This window comes from Nyctereutes procyonoides, unplaced genomic scaffold (assembly GCF_905146905.1).
Source record: "Nyctereutes procyonoides isolate TBG_1078 unplaced genomic scaffold, NYPRO_anot_genome, whole genome shotgun sequence".
NCBI classification, from domain to species: domain Eukaryota; kingdom Metazoa; phylum Chordata; class Mammalia; order Carnivora; family Canidae; genus Nyctereutes; species Nyctereutes procyonoides.
The window spans coordinates 34,353,052-34,373,651 of NW_026575140.1; the positions used below are offsets into that span (position 1 = coordinate 34,353,052).

The 20,600-nt window shown below is 37.2% G+C and overlaps 1 protein-coding gene across 2 annotated transcripts in view; it reads right to left on the bottom strand.

Annotated features, from left to right (window-relative positions):
• Nucleotides 1–441: 441 nt before the first annotated feature.
• Nucleotides 442–20,600, bottom strand: part of NDC1 (NDC1 transmembrane nucleoporin) — a 46,563-nt gene continuing 26,404 nt past the window's right edge. For both annotated transcript variants that reach the window (XM_055306435.1, XM_055306434.1), the window contains exons 14-18: nt 17,502–17,552; nt 15,705–15,768; nt 14,782–14,882; nt 5,668–5,828; nt 442–3,019 (exon numbers count right to left, since the gene is read on the bottom strand). In XM_055306435.1, coding sequence (XP_055162410.1) covers nt 2,956–3,019; nt 5,668–5,828; nt 14,782–14,882; nt 15,705–15,768; nt 17,502–17,552 — 441 coding nt within the window. In that variant the 3' untranslated portion in view covers nt 442–2,955. The remainder of the gene's footprint in view (nt 3,020–5,667; nt 5,829–14,781; nt 14,883–15,704; nt 15,769–17,501; nt 17,553–20,600) is intronic.

The following is a 20,600-nucleotide window of genomic DNA, read 5'->3' on the forward strand; positions in this document are numbered from 1 at the left end:
TTGTTTTAAGCTACTCTGTTTTAAAGAAAGAGGACTATGGGTTGAGAGAGCAGGAGAGGGACTTGAGGGCCTTTGTGTAGCACCTCAACTGCCTTGAGGTGAGGTTGAGACTAATCGAAATAAAGCTGACAGACGTAACTGTTAGCTTGGGGGAATATGATCCACTCACAAACACTATCCTGGCCAGAAAAGCGATGGCTTTCAGCACTTGCATCCTTTGTTTAGATACGGAAGAAAGAGACCTTCAGAATTCAGGCTCATTAGTTATCGTTGAACATGGATCACCCACCAATCAGTCCAGTTGGGGGCAAAAGCTCCTAGATTCTCAAGAAGTTAAGCCTTAAACAACTGAGACTGAACTGAAATGGCTCAAGAAACACGCACACACCAGAAATTAAATAACTGATCTCGAGGATACATGTATTTTAATGAACAGTCCCATTCAGAAAAATGTCAATTTATTTTTCTACCCAAGTCAGTGTCAGTCATATACAAAAGGATATAAACAGATTACCATATTTACAGCAAGATACACAAAACAATTACCAAGGAACAAATCCAGCAAAGTAACAATTTGTTGTTTATCCACATCCTCTCAACTGTAGTGGTTTATTGTAGGACAGTTTCCCAGTTCCCCGGGAAAGAAGCTATGTGAATTTATGCTAAGGCCAAGCAGGCATCACAAGAGCTGACAGGACCAGATTTTGTACTGACAGAGAAAAGCTTTTAAAGAACACACTCTAACTTTCAGGCCAATGTTATAGCATCAGTGGGCTCACAGGCACGATGGGACTTCATCAAAGGAAATGCCTCACTCCTTTTGGCTTTCCTAAGATCCTTCTCCTTGTACACAGGAGAAGGAGCTTTCTTTAGTAACAGGTGATTGAGCAACACCCTACCCCAAAAGATTATCAACTCACAACAGGGAAAAGGAACTGACTCTTATCTACTAAATACAATCCAGATTTGGGGAAGCGTTTCCGAATCTCCACTAGGAAGACATGTGACCTCTATTTCATACACAGCACATTCTCTTGGGAGATAATATGGATGAACATCTCAGAAATGTTCACACTGCTCATCAAATATACCTTTCCCCAAAGCATATGGGAAATGGCAAAAACCTAAACCTAAGCCAGAATATTTTATCCAAATTAAGTCAAAGTTTAAAGGAATCATCCCATTGTCACTCTCAGGAATCCAGTGGGTCACAGGCCACAATTCTTTTATGGAAGCAGAAGGTTAAGAGCCCTTTTCTCCCAAAATGCCTCAGCCAGGGAGAGTGGAACAGAAAAAACTCAATGGGTCTATAATATGGAACTCAACAGTTTTCAGTCAACCTGGCCACAGTCTTCTGGTCGTCTCCAAGGAACTACCACATTCAAAATTCAACATTCATATTCAAAAAATGGAATAGTCCACTCCAGATGAGGAAAAAAAAGGAAGGAAGGAAGGGGCGGGAGGGGAGTAGAATAGGGAGGGAAGGGAAGAAAAAAAGAAAGCAGTAGCAATTAGCCTAAATACTCCAGACACTTGACAACTGGGAAACTGTCTCCTAAAGACACTCTAAAGGCCAGCAGGGTTCATTTATAATTTGGCATGTGCTGGTTAAGGGGCAACAAACAAAAGGAATAAAGATATAGTACATCAAGTAACCAGACAAATGGTAGACATACATACTACATTAAAGATTCATATACGATACTGTGCTGACCTTAAAGAAGAAATTGAAGGAGAGCTGAAAGAACAGATAATAGAATTACAAGGGAACATTTCAGCCCAATGCCAGTCCAGTGAATACCTACCAGGAGGACTTTAGATCTTTTATCTCCAAAGAAGTTGATCTAATAAATTATAAAATTCCCTCGCTCACATTTGGGACATACAACAAACTCCCAAGTACACTAAGCCCTCCGACATTTTGGTTTCACTTACTATTTGATGACTAAGTTGTTTCTGGTTGTAAAGATTTTCCCAATATATTTTTATTAGCCAGTTAACACAGCAAAGGCTGCTCCCTCTGTGAGGCCAAACAAGCATCACCAAATAATTTGATCTAATGAAGATTGGGGGGGGGGGGGGATGGAGAGGAAAAAGGGAAAGTTCCTGGTGTTTGTTGCAAAACTTTTTCTCCCACTTGAAAACCTCTGCAATCACTTAATGTTTTGTTCCAGAAAAAAGAAAGCAAAACTAGTTGGGAAAATACCCATATACTTATTGTTTACTAGTATGATAGAAAACAAATTCATAGTTGTCAGTCAATCGTCTTTCGAAAACCAAATGTGAATGTTTAATCTTGTAACTTAAGAACTGAATTTTTCCACATTCCTTTATATAGAGTTAGCATCTGTAAATTGAGATCTTTTTTGGACAATCATGCAAATTTAATTTGTCCCTGGAAAGAAAAACACAACCTACCAGATTAACAAAATATGTCCTTTAAACAGTAATTTTTCTGTGAATTTTTCTGCACTGTTACCACTTTTATCCTTCAGTAAACAGAAACTACTCTTAAAAGGCTCATGTATTTCGAGTGTACAGAGACTTCTACTCTCAGAACAATTAGGAAAACTGAATCGAGTCAACCTATTTTACCTTCTAAACTGGCTCTACTCAGCTCAAAAGTAAATTCTAAAAATTTTCCAGTTATTATTATTAAGCTATAGAAGTTAGAGACATTTTTACTGCCATAGAGGCTTCTGTAAAATTGAATAAAGATTTTATTATACCACACACACAAAAAGCAATCGGTACAGAAAAGGCAGTTTTCGGTTATTCTGTTGAGAATTTCTTTCCATGATGATTTCTCCCATTAAAGTATAGTTTTCAAAGCAACCACCACGACAAAGGAAGCATCTAATTAGTCCATTTTCTTCTGATCCAAGAATGCTGAACATTTACTGTCCCATCTGTAGCTGTATCAGCAGTGTAATGAACACAGTTTATATTACTGAGCTATTCTTTGAACTCCAAGAACTGTTGAAGTCTTTTCTGATGTTCTGCAGATGCTTGCACAGCACTAAATGAAACATAAATTCAAAGCATAAGCTTTATTTTACATTAAGCATATTAAGTGAACCACAGAGCACAGAGTCAATATTTTTCAAAACAATTAAAAACGAATAGAAATCTTCACTTATTTAGTACTTCTGAGAAAGCTGGATGAAAACCCTCCTTAATCTAATGAGGAGGAGGGCTTGCATTCAGGAACGGCATGCTTCTACCTTCTGAAAGACCAAAGCAAATTAAGACTGACAAGTGAAAGCATCGATTGTAACCTGCTCTGCTGTGGAACCTGCTGTGCAGAGTTCCAGGCCGTGCAGTAGATTTTCTGGATTTTATTATTTTATTTAAACCAGATTCCAACATTATCTTTGAGTTGTGGAGTATTTGAATTGCCTTTAATATAAGGTCCTTTAAACTAAAATGTTTGGTTAAAACACAATAGACTCCACTAATCGTTTTCAAAGGTAACAGCTTGGTGGTTTAGATTTAGTTTTCTCTTTGAACATAAGTTATGTCTTGGATGGGGAAACCGAGTTCTCTCCTCACGCTCGCCCCCACTAAAATACATTACCTTGACAAAATTATGGCAAATATGTACTGAAACTAGTATAAAACTTCCTTTTAAACTTTTGGGCAAAAACTGAATACAGTTTCTGGTTTTCTAGCTGTTGAAGATGTTATTGTTAAATGATAAAATTCCAGGCTACAGAAAGTTACCATTTTTAAAAGTGCCAAAAAAGTTTATTATAATAATTTCACTACAAATCATCCCAAATTGCCTTATAAATACACATCTCTGCTAGCTTAAACCTTGCAGCTGCCTCCGATTGAACCATTTCAAGTACTTTACTGTGTGGAGTCCCTCTGGGTACTATTGAGGCCAGATAACACACCTTTTCCACAGGAGGGCAGACAGTATCACAAAGATCAGAGGTTAGCAGAGACAATTCAGCCTACTGGTTAAGAGTACAGATACTGTTCGTCAGAACTCTGGGATCAGAAAGATTTGAGTCTGAAATCTGGTTTTACATAATCGTGGGCAAGTTAAATCATAAGGCAACTTGACCTCAACCACAGACAATTAATGATGTAACCAGACATAAATCCAAATGTTTTAACTCCAAATCTTTTTTCCCACCATACCATTCCATCCCAGGTATATAAAACACTCTCTACTGACCTCACCATATATAACAAATGGCTCTTCCCAGAGAAAAGAAACTAAAGCAGAATTTCATTTTCCTCATTTTTTAAATCATTTATCCCCCTTTCTTATCTAAAACTCTGTGTCCCATTTTCTCTCTGCTTTCGCTCAATTATCAATACACATATTTCATGCTCCACATCCATCGAGGACCCTCTATGGAAGCTTACACCTTTGAGGCAGTCCAGTGCACAAGGAGAAAAGGTGGAATTTTAAGAAAAGACCTGATTTCAGGTTCATGTTCTAACACCAACTAGATTGTGCTATGAGGCAAATTCTTAACCTCCTTGAGCCTCAGTTTCCCTGTCTGTGCAGTTATGGTAACCTCTATACTTCACAGACTCTTTGAGAAAGGGACATGAAAAAAACATACGTAAGTGCTAACTGCATTGTATGGAACAGGGCTGTCCCAATAAACTTTCTGCAATGACACAAATGTTTCAGACCTTAGCTGTCTAATATGGTAGCCACTAGCCATATGTAGTTACAGAGGACTAAAATGTGGCCAGTGTGACTGACAAATTGAACTTGTAGTTAATTTAAATTTCAACAGCCATATGCAGCTAGCTACCATATTAAGAGAGCACAGATCTAGAGAGCATTCAAAAACAGGTTTGTTTTTGAACAAGTGAAAAAACCTTCATCTTAGAGCTCTTTATATTCCCACATAGGTTTTATGGAACATAAAAACCTGCTATTACTGCTGTATATTATGGAAATAAAATATACTACTGTTTCTAAAAGCAGGCAGTATGAGGAAGTTCTGAACTATTTATTGGTTGCATACAGAAAAAGGAATCTCTTGTGTCTTCTACAGTTCATTTACAATTGTGATAAACACAGTTAATAAACTTGTATCCTTTATACTGCCTAACTAGATTGTTTCATGACAAGAAAGCAGTAAACATCAATGAAACTAAATATAAACAGGTTTGGCATTTGTGGTTTTCTCTCTGGTTCCATTTCTGAAGGTGTTATGATCTGTCACTGTTTTTCCAGCATGATTCACAAAGCACCCAGGACTCATTTATGGAACACTCTGCTCACCCCAACTCTTAGCTGACCAAGATGTAATATCAGGATTATTTTTAATATGCCTTTCTGAAAAGATACTCCATTTTTTGCCCTTTATCTCTCATAAGGATGTTTTGGTAGTTAAGAAAAAATTATATATAGATACACATTTATATATGAGATTACATTTGCTGCTTTTATAACTTTCTGTCCTCTTTTCTATCTGTATGAAAGAAGGCCCCAAAGCTTATACAATAGTCCCAATTTTAAAATTGGACTATTTAAAAGGTCTATTTTAAATCTTAGTTGTTAATTCCCAGTAGGAACCATGAAAGTCCCAAAAAAGCATGTTCAACATGTGAGCCTTTATAATTTTCAAACCTATTTCTTAAGGGAACTCCTGAAAGGGGATTCTTATCATGGATTAAGACTGGTAAACTTACTTCAGATGTTCACCAAATGTAGTAGTTATTCGATAGATGGCAGTTTTTAGTGATGCTCTAAATGCAAATCTTAATGTTTTATAGGAAGTGTCCACAAGGCTTCCTGAAATCCGAGGTGGTTTACTGGAAGCATGAGGAAGCTTGAAGTACTTGTCAACTGCCTAGATCAAGAAAAAAAAGAAAGCAAATAGTTCAGAATATCAACAAAGCCGTATTAGTTGAAAAGATTAAGAGATTTTACTTCAAATCAACTGACAGATTTACACATCATAAAGACATACTAAGACGGCCCAGGTGGCTTAGCGGTTGAGTGCCGCCTTCAGCCCTGGAGGCCCAGGATCGAGTCCCATGTCGGGCTCCCTGCATGGAGCCTGCTTCTCCCTCTGCCTGCGTCTCTGTGCCTGTGTGTGTGTGTGTGTGTGTGTGTGTGTGTATCTCTCATTAAAAAAAAAAGAAAAAAAGACATAATAGACAACATTTATTTTGAGTCACAGGACAGTTTAAGGAAAAATAAGAAAGAACAGTTTGAGAAACAACACAGTAGAGGCTCAGCCCCTAAAGCAGTTAGCAGGGAAAAGTACAGGCTCGTCCTCTAAAAAAGGAGCTACACTCCAATGGCTTTGAAAGTGCAAAATTGAGAAATTAAACACAGACATCCTACTCTGCTTACAGTATGTGATTGCTGAGTATTTTCATTATAAATCTCAGCAAAAAGAAAAAAAGACCAAAACTTTATACTTTACATAAAATTATTTACTAAACTAGCTTATCTTCCTTTTCACTTCTAGATACTAAAGCATCTGTGAGCAAGAATAGGTGGGAAGAGAGAGAATTCACAAGTGAAACGCTTTATTTATGCTTGGTAAAGAGATTTAAATATATCTTTTAAAGGTCCAAGGTAAACAATATAATTTTTAAATGATATAACTACATTAAGAAAAGGGAAAACTGAAGATATAAAAGTGTAAGTGGATTAATCTACTATAGCAAGATCACATCTACAGTGACAAATAATATAAGCCTATTCTTTACAGTTATGGCTGTAACCAAGAAAAGACACACATCAGTTAAAATTATTTCTGTCATGTTTTTAATTTCAAGAACTCCTGAGTGATCCTCTTTATTTTAGCATCCTATTTTTGTTTCAAAGACGCAATACCCTCTCCTATTTCTGTGGATTTTGATGATTTTTGTTGTTTTGGTTGTTTTAGTTTCTTCTTTCCCTTCCTTTGCTTCTTTGGTCTCTATCTTCTGCATTAGAGACTTTGCTCAGAAATCTAGTGATCCCTGGCTCATGACTGAGTGAGACCTCCTAAAAAAGCAGACAGAATGCTCTGAGTACACAGAGATCACTGACAACAAGCTTCACAATAGGTGATCTGCATGGGGTTTTTTAAGGTTGGATGCCCAACTCAGTAACTTTGTTTTTCTTCTTGGATTAGTCAGAGTTCCCAGAGAAGAGTTTTCCAGTACCCTGTCTGGAGGGCCTGCACTCAGGCGAGTACACCCCTATGCTTCTCAAACAGAATGCACAACTGTGTCTATTATATCTACTCACAACTCTGCCAGCCAGAGACGCTGGTTTTCTACCCTCCCTAAAGGATAAACCTCAGCTGCTGGGGGGGAGGATCACCAGCTGCTGGGGGGGAGGATCTAGGGGTCGGAGTGATTTTCAATCGGCTCACACCCATCCTCCTTATTTATTTATTTATTTTCCATCCTCCTTATTTTGGTACGTGTCTCTTCACCCTTGGTTGGTTCCAGAGGTACTGGTGCCTGTCCCACTACTGATTTCAGATTTGCCTCTGGGATCGGCTAAGTTAGTTATCTCACCATCTGCTCTCCAGCTTTGAAGACTCTGTTGCTGTTGTCTCCTCTCCTGTTTATGGATTTATGTCTTTTTAAAAGTCCTTTTATTGTAGTTTAGCACAGTTTGGGGGCAAAGAACAAGATTTAATGCATGTGTTCAGTCTGCCATGACAAGTTCAAGTTCAATCGTTTATTCTTTCAACAGTAACTTTTAAGAGTGTCTCCTAAGACTGGGACAGAGTTGAGATAATTTTAGGCAGCATGGGAAGTGGTATTCAGTGACAAACTTAAGCAACATTAGATAACACTGAATCATAAGGGATAAAGTTACTTTTTTTCAATTTTCTTGTAAACTTTCTGATTAACCCTCATCAGACCAGGGAAAATAGTCATCCTCATCTGGCAGTAAAACCTGACAAAGGCTACTCATACACAGTCTTTATTTTACTTAATATGAATACTCAGATATTTCACTGGAGAAAAGTATTAATGTACCTCATTAAGGGGATTCTACCTCAGATTCCAATAGGAATATTATGTAATATATGATACGTATTATATATACGTATCATATATATATATATATAATATATGATACGTACACAATGTTATATTCTTAAAATCCAAAAAGATCTGTATCTTGAAACATACCCTAGGGTTTAAGATAACCTGGGTCCAATGGAGCCTTTTTATAATTTAAAGTAATCTTATAAGAAGAATGATACCATCAAAATACAGTATTTTTTAAAATTTTTTGACAGTTCATAATTTTTGTTGTTGTTGTTGAAGAGAGATTAGCCATTTTCCATGCACTGTACCTGGAAGACATTTTCACTCTTAGGTTTATAAAGAAAAATTCAAATGATCAATCCAGTGAGTTTTTTCATCTCAACATCATCGATTCCCTTTGATCACCTTTGTATGCCTTCAGCACTTATCCACTAATGAACCATATAAAGTAAATTTTGGTGCAAGGTATCATAGAAAATGAAAGAATACTGTCACGTGTACTTTTGGCAAAATGGGATGATACACAGGTTCTCATGATAAAATATTGTGAGACAAACTCTTTCCCCTTGAATGACTTACTGGATGAGAATGTCACATATATTTCCTTTTTCTCCTTAAAAATACATTGTTCTGTCATCACTTCTTGAGTTTGAGAAAATATACCTAGAATATTATTATCTAAAGACGTATAGTCTGAAATTCCTCTAATATGATCGTCATTAAAGTCTAGAGATATGCCATCCAATACAGTAGCCACTAAAATACATGTAGCTACTGAGCACTTGAAATGTGTCAGTTCTCAATTGAGATATGCTATAAGTGAAAAATATACATCAGACCTTGACGACTTAGTGTTAAAAAGTATATAGAATATTTTATTAGAAATTATGTATTGATAACATGATAAAATTATAATAGTGTAGATACAATTAAAATATATCATTAAAATTAACCTCACCTGTATTTTTTTAATGTAATTCCTAGAAAATGTAAAGTTACATAAGTGTATTGCATTATATTTTGATTTGACAGAGCTGTCTTGAGTGCTGTTCATTTGCATTCATGTTCTGATTTATCCAAATAATTATTGAATATACTGGCAATTTTCTTCCTATTACTAGTGTAATCAAAAAATGTTTAAATTCTAAATTAGTAACTATATTCAATGAAAGCTTAAAAAAAAAGACTGTAAAAATGTGTGTTGATTGCTTATAGGCCTTTTCTTGAAAGATGATGTGATACTACATGATTCCATCATTTTCCTGTTTTCTCACTGGTCTTTTACCACAATTGGGAGTAACTGATGAGTAATGATGAAATAATTCCTAGAATGATCAAAGAGCAAACTGTTCCAGGATAATGGAAGTGGAAAATCACTAAGATTTCAAAATACATCTTAGATTTTAGAAGGATCCTAAGGGTAAATGCAAAAGAATGAATTTTACTGAATTGTTCCTTCTCTTTGTTCTTCAAAAGACCTCTAAGAATGAAAATCACAAAATATCAGCTCCTATAAATAATTAGAACAGCTAAAAAAAAAAAAAAACGCAACAAATAAATAAGAAACAATAGATCCTAAGGATGTAGAGTTAAATAAGGGAGGAAAAGACTGAGTTTGGAGCTAATATGTCTATAACACATCTTTCAACCTCACTAATCGCCTTTTATGACAAAGGATTAACAGGTTTCAGGTTCAGGGGCTTCAGCAAACAATAGTATCTACTAGCTAGAGCTTTCAATTATTGTCTTTTCTCACTTTGTCTTATCCTTAACACTGAAATCCAAAATGCCCTGAAAACAAAAACTTTAACTCTATTAGTAGCAAGAGCTGAACTGACCTCATCTGGCAGTTAAACCTGACAAAGGCTACTCATACATAGTCTTTATTTTACTTAGTATGAATACTCAGATATTTCACTGGAGAAAAGTACTAATGTACCTCATTAAGGGGATTCTACCTCAGATTCCAATAGGAGTATTATGTAATATATGATATGTATACAATGTTATATTCTTAAAATCCAAAAAGATCTGTATCTTGAAACATACCCTAGGGTTTGAGATAAGGAACTGTACACCTCTGTTTGTAGTGACTCAGGCTAGTTTTCCTTTTATAAAAGTAATATGAAATTTGCTTTAATATAAATTTAAGTTAAAAATGGATGACTTAAATACTAAGAAAATAATAGCTCAAGTGGCATATGACTAAAATTATGACAATAATATATGGTATAATAAACAGTTACAGCAAAAACTATGAAAGTAGTACATGAGTAACTTAAACCTAAGATACACCAGTTTGTAATATTTGATGACGTGCCCCATGGTTGAACTGAAATACTTAATTAGCTGTGAGATTACACAAGTATCTTTGAGTACTACACATGCTTCCTGGCGAAGACTCAGATTACACAACTGGGATCTCAAATACTTAGTGAAGAATTATCTCAAATAATGAGAAGGGTAAGCAGTGAGTACAGCATAACCACTTAACAACACACTCTTCAGGAAAAGTTAAAAATTCCAAGAAGATCTTCTTACCTTAGCCTAATAGAAATCTGAAGAAGGGCTATCCTATGAAAATAGGCACCTTGGGCCCATTTGTTATTTATATGCAGCAGTATTTGCACAAAAGCCAAATGAAGAGAAAACTCCAGTTGCTCTCTCATGAATATTTACACACCCATGTCATTAACAAATGTCTACTGTATAAAGCCTTCAAAGTCCCTGGTCTCAAGAATCCTCTTACAACCCAGTTAAAAGAAAGGTTTATTCCACTAAAGCCAGAATCCCAAACAAGTGGTAGGGATAACAGCTTTGTTATGGAATTTGTTAATGGAAATCATGACTACAGAGCAGAGTTTCTCAAACTCAGTACTACTGACATTTTGGACTAGGTGATTCTCTGTTGTGGGGGCTGCCCTGTGCATTACAGACCATTTAGCAGCATCTGTGGTGTCCACACAACAGATGCCAGTAGCCCTCCTCTCTATGTATGCCAATCACAATGTCTCCAGACATTGACGAAAAGTCTTCTGGGGAACAAAACTGCTGCTGGAGGCAACCACAGCTTACAAAATAATAAAAATATTGGATGATGATGCTGGTAGCTAAATTTATTGTGTGCCAGGAACTGAGTTAACTGCTTTATTTATGTTACCTTGTTTAAATAATACAACAATTTGCTAACAAAGCCACCATGCTAACATCACAATCATTGCATTTAACGAGATGTTTTTATAATAATAGTACGTAGTACCTACTATTTATTGCATACCTTTTTTATGTTCCCTGATCATCCTGCATTTCTGTGCACTGAGGCACTTATTAAAATTGTAGTTAATTATTTGTACCCGTAAATTCTGTCTTTTTTTATTCTGTATCTTAGCACATGGTAACTGGTAATTGCCAGGCAATTGATAACTTGGCCAGACATCACTCTAGGCTTTTTACAGATTTTATCTCTAATCCTCATAATAACCCTTTAGGGTACTATATTTTAAAGATGAAAACACTGATCTCAAAGATGTTTAATAAATTACCCTTAATCACTAAGGAACTACTGGACTTGAACTGGGCATCTGCCTGACACTGTGTCTCCTGGAACGCTTGCTTACAGTATTTTTTTAAATTTAAATTTGTTAACATACTGTGCAATATTGGTTTCTGTAGTAAAATTTCAGTGATTTCTCACTTCAATATACACCCAGTGCTCAAGCGTGCATACAGTATTGATAGTAATATTTTTTAAATTTTTTTAATTTATTTATGATAGTCACACAGAGAGAGAGAGGGGGGCAGAGACATAGGCAGAGGGAGAAGCAGGCTCCATGCACCGGGAGCCCGATGTGGAATTCGATCCCGGGTCTCCAGGATCGTGCCCTGGGCCAAAGGCAGGCGCCAAACCGCTGCGCCACCCAGGGATCCCAATTTTTTTTTTCATCTTGAAGGACCCTTTTCTCCTGTACACTGTAAAAATACTGTCATACAAAATGGTAATAATAACAAAGTAATAAAAGCTTATTATCTGCTGGGCAGTCAGTGTAGGATAGGCACCCTGAGTGCTTTACAGAGATAATCTCATTAATTCTTCACCTCCCTATGTGGTAAGTACTGTTCTCACTCCCTCCATTTTCCAGATGCATATGTTTAGAGATTACTATTTGGTTATATAACATACTTCCCCCCATTTTATAATTTCTGAAATGGAGATGTATCTTCTAATTAATGATATCCTAGATTCAATGAAATATTATAAATGCATTTCCAAGGTTGCACAGGTGCGAAGTAGTAGGAGCTAGGGTTTAGACACAGGTAGAACTGACTCTGGATCTCACACTTTGGTCCTTCTGACATTCTTTCTTAGAAAAAGGTTAAGAAATGCATACCCCTCCAGGCCCTCACAGAGGCAAAGGTCCTGGGGTCTGAAAGCCTAGTTTTTAAATCTGCCTTGACCATTTACTGAGTATGATCTTGAATAAGTCATACCAATATATATAGCCTTTTCGAGGGAGACACAATCATGTACAATAGGCCTTATCCTAACCTTATGGAGTTGTTAAAAAAAAATCAAAGAAAAATAATTTCTTTCAGAGTACTACACAAACATTGGGTAGAGTACCACAGAAGTCTAGAGGAACAAAGAATGAACTGTGACTTATAAAAGAATATAGGTCAAGGGTCTCTGAGCCTTCCGACTCACAGTTCTATACTGCTGATGCCCTCAAGTCCCAGCTCTGCTACCTGCGAGACTTGTGTGTGAGATCTGAGGTAAGCCACCACATTTCCAACCCTCCCTCATCTGTAAAATAGGCCTAAATACCTCCATCCATACTTTCTTCACAAGATAGTTATGAGGATCAAAAAATTATGAGTGAAACCATATAGTATTATTCCTTCTCTGACATTTCACTTAGCATAATACTCTCCAGATCTACCCATGTTGTTGCAAATGACAAGATCTCATTCTTTTTAATGGCTAAGTGATATCCCAGTGTGTGTGCGTGCGTGTGTGTGTGTATGCACACATGTGTGTCCCCACATCTTCTTTATCTGTTCATCTATAGATGGACACTTAGGTTGCTTCCATATCTTGGCTGTTGTAAATAATACAACAGTAAACATTAGGGGTGCATGTATCTTTTCAAATTATGCTTTCATTTTCTTTGAGTGAACATCCAGTAGTGGAATTACTGGATCATATGGTTATTCTACTTTTAATGTTTTGAGGAATCTCCATACTATTTCCCACGGTGGTCGCACCGGTTTTTATTCCCACCAACAGTGCAAGAGGCTCCCTTTTTCTCTACATCCTCACCAACGCTGGTTACTTCTTGTGTTTTTTATTTTAGCCATTCTGACAGGAGTGAGGCTGGATTTAAAAAAACAAAAGAAGAAAAAGAAAAAAAAAAGGCAAACAAAAAACCAGACTCTTAACTGTGGAGAACAAACTGGTGGTCACCAGAAGGGAGGCTGGTGGGGGGATGGGTGAAATAGATGAAAGGAATTAAGAGTACACTTATTATATGAGCACTGACCAATGTATAGAATTGTTGAATCATTATATTATAAACCTCATAACACTTGTATGTTAATTAGAGTTGAATTTTAAAAGTTCAATAAAATAAAAAAAAAAATCCCAGAAACTTAATATATAGAAAACTTAAAAATAAGTTTTCCTAATTGAAAAAAAAAAAACAAAAAAAACAGAAGAAGAAATTGCTCTGGAGACTACAAAGTACTGTACTGTTAAACTACACTACCAGCGTGATAAAAAAAACAAACTATGCTGTATGTGTCAAAGATATGCCCAAATCCTGGGTATCCTACTATGTGGTTAGATAAGTCTACTATTACGCATCGTAAGAAATGCTCAGAAATTATTTCCTTAGAGAAAGGTAGCTGGGAAAAGAATACAAATAAAAAACTATTCACTTGTACACATGTCTCAAAAAACATACATGACAAAGTGAGCACAGAAAGAATTCAAAGGCAAAAAAACAAAAATCACTGGCTTTGATGGGTAAGACTTTCTAAAAGGTAAAATAAATTGAGTTGAAGAAAGGAGAAGTGAAGCCTGTTTTCTTTTCATGTCTTACATTGCTTCCTAAGACCCAAAGATGCACCAACTCTTCTCCTTTAAACCTACTTCAACACCATTCCTCCAGAAAACCTACTGTGTGGCCTAGCTCCCACCCCGAAATGCTTTTGGCACTCAGTGTTCCTATCTCTCCTCTGACTTACAACTAAAATGACAGGGCAGTGTAAAACACACCATCCAACATGAGGTCAGGAAAGGCAGCCTATTCAAAAGCAAGAAACATAGGTTCTATTTTTCTGTCCTTATATCTAGGACTAAAAAGAACTGCTACTTTAAAACTATGCACCCAACCTGGAAACAGGTATCCACTAACCTCAGCTTTACCTTCTTGAGCCTCTGGCCAATAGGTAACATTTATCTGCATGGGTAATTCAACTATAGGTCTACAAGTTGTGTAAGGATCCAAATTTATATCAATGAAGAGAATCCGAAAATCCTAAATAATCTGATTAATACCAGAGGTGTAATAACTTCCTTTTTCTGTTTCTATAAAATTATTATTTACAAAGGAATTAGAAGTTTTCTCTTCCTGGTCTCTCTTAGATTATAATTTCCTAAGGGTGAGAACAGTAGCACATTTTAACATCTAACCTATGTTTTGTTATGCAATAAATGTGATCTATAAAAAACAAACTGAAAAATCTGGGAGGGAGGGAAAGACACGACCTCTACTCCCAAACCCAAATACTGCCTACCTCTTGCAGCGTCAATAAAGTATTAAGAATAGCTGGTAGTGTAGTCTGGACAACTCCAAATCTATCTTCGGTAAATGATGCTGCTACTAAGTGAGACAAACCTCAAGGGAAAAGAAAAAAAAAAATTAAAAGGAAATCCAAATCATGCAAATCTATTTGCAATACATCTACTGAGAAAGGATTAATATCCTGAATATATAAAGAACTTAAAATAGAGGAGGGGGTAATACAATAGGAAGATGGGAAAAAGATTATTCATAGAAACTAAAAAGGTGTTCGACTACATGGGGACATGATTAAGAAAACAGTCTGCATTCTAGCAGAAAAAAGCTTTTAAATAATACTATGTTTGGTGGTGATGAGTGGTAGGAAGGAAAACAAAACAATAAGGGAACAGAGTGACAGCTATAAGGACACTTTTCATAGGGGGTCAGGAAAGGGCTCTCTGAGGAAGTATCATTCTAAGCACTGACAAGTCAGGATCTGGATGATAAAAAAAAAAGAACTCAGTTTTGTAACAACTAAGTTTTCATATTCAAGCTAAATTAAATATGTTAAAATATTTATGTTAAAAATATTATGTTAAAAATGTTATGTCATCTTAAGTTGACAGTTGAAAACAATCTATTAATCACAGTTTTTTGAAGTAGAAAAAGACAGGCAAGAATCCCAGGTTCAAGTTCTTTGCTCAAATATAAGGAAAATTTCTGCCTAAGTTAAAGTACACCTAAATATTTAAGAAAAATGATCTATAGAAAACAAAAATTTAAAAATGTATCTAAAAACTCAAAGATTGAGATCAAAGCCCAGAACAGACCTTTCATGGATATACGGCAGTATTTTTTTTTTTTTGGATATACTTCAGTATTGAACGGATAATGAAAATCAAAAAATCAAAGTTGTAGTTCACTGAGATGTCTTACCTTCTAATGCCCAAATATGCATTTGGGCATCTGAAAAAACAGCCTGAATAGAGGCCTCTGGGTGCTACAAATAAAACAAAAACACTTAAGCAAGTTACTCTGGGCATTAACTCTATTATTTTATCTAATCAACTAGGTATCCTATAACAATAAAAAATTCAAAGCTGCCTCAAGAATTAAAATCGGAAATTCTTATATGATTTAACTGCAATAAAGCATTCTGCCACCAACTTATTGTGTGACCTTTGCCCAATATCTAAATCTGTTTCTCATTTAAAGTAAGAGTTACACACACTCAACCCACCCTCAGATTAGTATAGAGATCACCTAAGAGAATGGTTACAGTGCTTTTTTTTTTCAAACCTCAGAAATGCCTAAATACATATTACTTCTCTTAAATTGTGTACCCTCAGCCCCACTCCAAAGAAACACCATTCAACCTTTAGTACACTAAGGTCGAATAGTAGGGAGCAAACATTGGCCTGTTTAGACAAATACTGACTTTGTGATGTACCCAGTGAAACCTGCTAATAAGTACATCAGCATGTTACATTTCTCAATACTAAATAGCAGGGTCTATAACCCTTAATATAGAATAGATTCACTTGCAAAATTAGAATCAAAGGTGGCCGTTCACTTCCATAGAAAAAGAAGATCTTGTTCAGCCTCTGCTCTGCTCTTACTGGGTATGTGCCCTTAGGCTACTACTTAACCCCTCTGAGTCTCAAGTTTCCTTATCGGTAAAATGAGGACAGAGACACACCTCACAGAAATGCTGTTAGAACTAAATGAGGGAACTTAAGAGAAAAGAACATGGCGTACATAAGACACAAGCGTGAGTTCTCTTCCCACCCTCTGAAGTAAAACTTCAGACAACCCCTCTTCCTCTTGGTGGAAGAGAAGACACCTTTCTCAGGGGGGTGAGAGTTTTCACAAAGCTCTAATGGAGAGCCAGAGGTAGATTCTTTTTGGTAAAGGTCATAGCTAATTGGGTAGATCACCCCTGCCACCAATGTGAGAAAACAGTTTTAAGCACTCGCAATGATTCTTTGTTCTGTGTACCTATGTTCTATCAGGTTACTCTTATTCAGATCTCTCTTCCCACAGAATAAAAATGAATAATGCATGCCAGGGCAAGCCATTCACTTTGAGTACAGTATCAGCTAATAATATAATATCTTCAGAACGAAGGAAGTTAGATTAAAATAACTAAAACAAAACAAAAATTCTTTCCCTACATATGGGCAAAGATTTTGCTCATCAAAGGATTAACATACAACAGCTGTAGTCCGTGAAAAAGGAATGATTCTTTAGCTTCTGCAGTTCAGTTATTTTCCTATGGCAGCTGGAGCAGCTGACACACAAGCTGGAATGTCATTTAGTTTGTGGACTGAATTACAACTTTTTATCCCACACAAACTTAACATCTGCAACCTAATCCAGTCATCTCTCTTCTGAACACCAAATTGGCCACAAAAGATTACAGCAGGACAATTAGCCGTGAAGGATCGCCATGGATTTGATCATTCTGTAGGAAGGGGTTGTATTATGAGCACAAAGTTGCCTGGAGCCCAGAGACTCAGGAGACCAAACTGGAGTCAGCCTTAGGAAGTCACTGAGATGAGATGGGTGTCTAGGGCAGCTCTTACTCACAAGGAGGTTTAGTCAAGCACTATACAAAGCTGTTTGGCTTGCTTCGATTGAGCTAAATATTTAAAGTCAAATCAAATCTGGTACTTCATTTCTTATTTCATTTCCTCTTCTCCCCTTCCCAGTGCTCTAACTATATATCCTTACCTTGCTGAAAAAATACATTATCAACACCCGTTTTGATAAGAAATTCTTAACCTGAGTTGGAGAAAAAAAAGAATTAACACATTTACATTTTTCAATTCTATTCAAGTATGTTAACACATCCCCAGGTTCTTCCTGACACTAAATTAAATGAAACACTTCATATCTTACAGATTAAGAACAAAGAACAATATTTACACTAAACCAAGTAAGTAAATACTTTTGTATTATAAACTAGATGACCAGGATGGGCCATCTAACCTGAACTGCATTTCCATGTACACATGTCTAACTCCCAAATTAGAGCCCTATAATAAAAGGAATTCAAAGTGGTTCTTGTGATATTTTCTTACTCAATTCCTTACAACTGTCTTGCTTTTTTACCTCCTAATACCAAAAGAGTGCTTTCTCTACAAAAAAAAAAAAAAAAAAACAAAAAACAAAAAACAAAACTTAAGACATGAAATGATTTTCTGCCAATTGATATTTACATGGGAAACAATTTTCTTAGTATTAAGCTGAAAGCTACATAGTCCAGCTGACTTTATTTTATTTTTTTTAAGATTTTATTTATTTATTCATGAGAGAGACACAGAGAGAGAGGCAGAGACACAGGCAGAGGGAGAAGCAGGCTCCACGCAGAGAGCCTGATGTGGGACTCGATCCAGGGTCTCCAGGATCACGCCCTGGGCTGCAGGCGGTTCCAGCTGACTTTGAAGTGAATTCATGATATGGTGGTACTTAGGGCATGTTGGGCAAATGGGATCCCGAAGTTTGTGAAATGTCTACAGTCCATCTTTATTAATCAATCATCCCATCAGCAAAGATGTTGTTACTCCTCTCATCTTAAAAAATAAAACTCTCCAGGATCCCTGGGTGGCTCAGTGGTTTGGCGCCTGCCTTTGGCAGAGGGCATGATCTTGGAGTCCCAGAATCGAGTCCCACATTGGGTTCCCTGCATGGAGCCTGCTTCTCCTTCTGCCTGTGTCTCTGTCTCTGTCTCTCTCTCTGTGTGTCTCTAATGAATAAATAAATAAAATCTTTAAGAAAGAAAAAAATAAAATAAAATAAAACTCTCCCATGACTCTCCAACTCCCTCTAGCTATTATCCCATTTCTTTTTTTTTTTTAATTTTTATTTATTTATGATAGGCACACAGTGAGAGAGAGAGAGGCAGAGACACAGGCAGAGGAAGAAGCAGGCTCCATGCACCGGGAGCCTGACATGGGATTCGATCCCGGGTCTCCAGGATCGCGCCCTGGGCCAAAGGCAGGCGCCAAACCACTGCGCCACCCAGGGATCCCAATTATCCCATTTCTTTGCATCCCTTATAGCAAAGCTCCTTGAAAGACTCAGCTTTTCTTGTGCCCTCTAATTCTTCCCCCAATCTCTCCTGGCTCCATCCAATCAGCATTCATCCCATCCACTCCTACCCAGAAGCTCAACAAGGACTCAGCCACCTCCACATTTCTAGCACAACAGTTCATCCTAGTGTGGCTCTCAGGCTACCCAGCAGCAGCACGTGGCACCATTCACTTCTTTTCTCGGTTCTCTTCTGACCTCCACAGCCACTTGATCTCCTCTACCAGTCCTCCTCATCTCTCAGACCTGCAGTCACTAGAGGGTCCCGTTCCTGCATCTCTCCTGCATCCAAAGAGTTTTCATGGAGGCTCATGGCTTTAAATACTGTCTGTATTCTGAGGACTTCTAAATGTCTATTTCTAGCCCAGAACTTTCCCCTATGCTCTGGATATATGTCTCAGTTCTTACTTGGTATTTTCAATTGGTTGTCTAATAAGCATCTCAAAATGGACATAAACCAAATTCATGATTTCCCTACCTTACTTCTACCAAATCTCCTCTCCCTGAATCATCAGCTAACTGCAACTGTATTTCAGATCCTCAAACCAAAAACTTGGTTTGAGGTCAACATTGCACTCTCTTTTACACAACAACCAGATCATAAGCAAATCCTATTAGACCTACTTTCAAAATACATCCAGACCTTGATCACATCTTACAGCCTCTACCATAATCACTCTGGTCACTGATACGATCATCTCCCACTATATTACTTCGACAGCTTTACAACTGTCTCTTTGCTTCTACTCCTGACCCCTGAGAATCTAATCTCAACACAACAGCTAAAGCAGCACTTTCAAAATGTAAGGTTACATCATGTCATTCTTATGGACAAAATCACCCTGTGGCTTTCCAACTCACTCAGAGAAAATGTCAGTCTTCATAGTAGCTAATGCGCCTGATGAGCCCTGGGTGCCTGCTACCTCTCTGACTTCATCACCACCTGCTAGTGTCCATGTTATTCCTCACACAAACTAAGCGCACTCCCACCTAAAGACTTCTGTATCTTGCTGTTCCCCACCTTCCCTTCAGGTTTCTGATCAAGTGTCCCCTAATCAATGAGCCTTTTTTTTTTTTAAGATTTTATTTATTTATTCATGAGAGACACATACACACACACACAGAGGCAGAGACACATGCAGGGAGCCCGATGTGGGACTCCATTCCGGGTCTCCAGGATCATGCCCTGGGCTGAAGGCAGCACTAAACTGCTGAGCCACCCGGGCTGCCCATTTTTCTATGCAGCACTTAAGACATCAAGTTTTTTCCCTTTGAAAACATCCATTTTTCATATTTTGTTTTTTTTTTATAATTTTTTTAATTTTTATTTATTTATGATAGTCACAGAGAGAGAGAGAGAGAGAGAGAGGCAGAGACACAGGCAGAGGGAGAAGCAGGCTCCATGCACCGGGAGCCCGATGTGGGATTCGATCCCGGGTCTCCAGGATCGCGCCCTGGGCCAAAGGCAGGCGCCAAACTGCTGCGCCACCCAGGGATCCCTATTTTTCATATTTTGAATTAAACATATTGGGATGCACTTAGTCCACAGCATGTCATGGTTTAAGGGGCAACTTTTTTCTTAACAGTACACAAAGTAAGTCTTACAATTCATAGTATGTTTTTATATCCAAAGAGACACAGTTTAAGACATTTGCTTGTCTATTTCCCCTTGCTGGAATGTACATATTCAGGGGCTTTTGTTTGCTGTTTTCCCAGTGCCTAAAACCAGTCTGGGTCAGC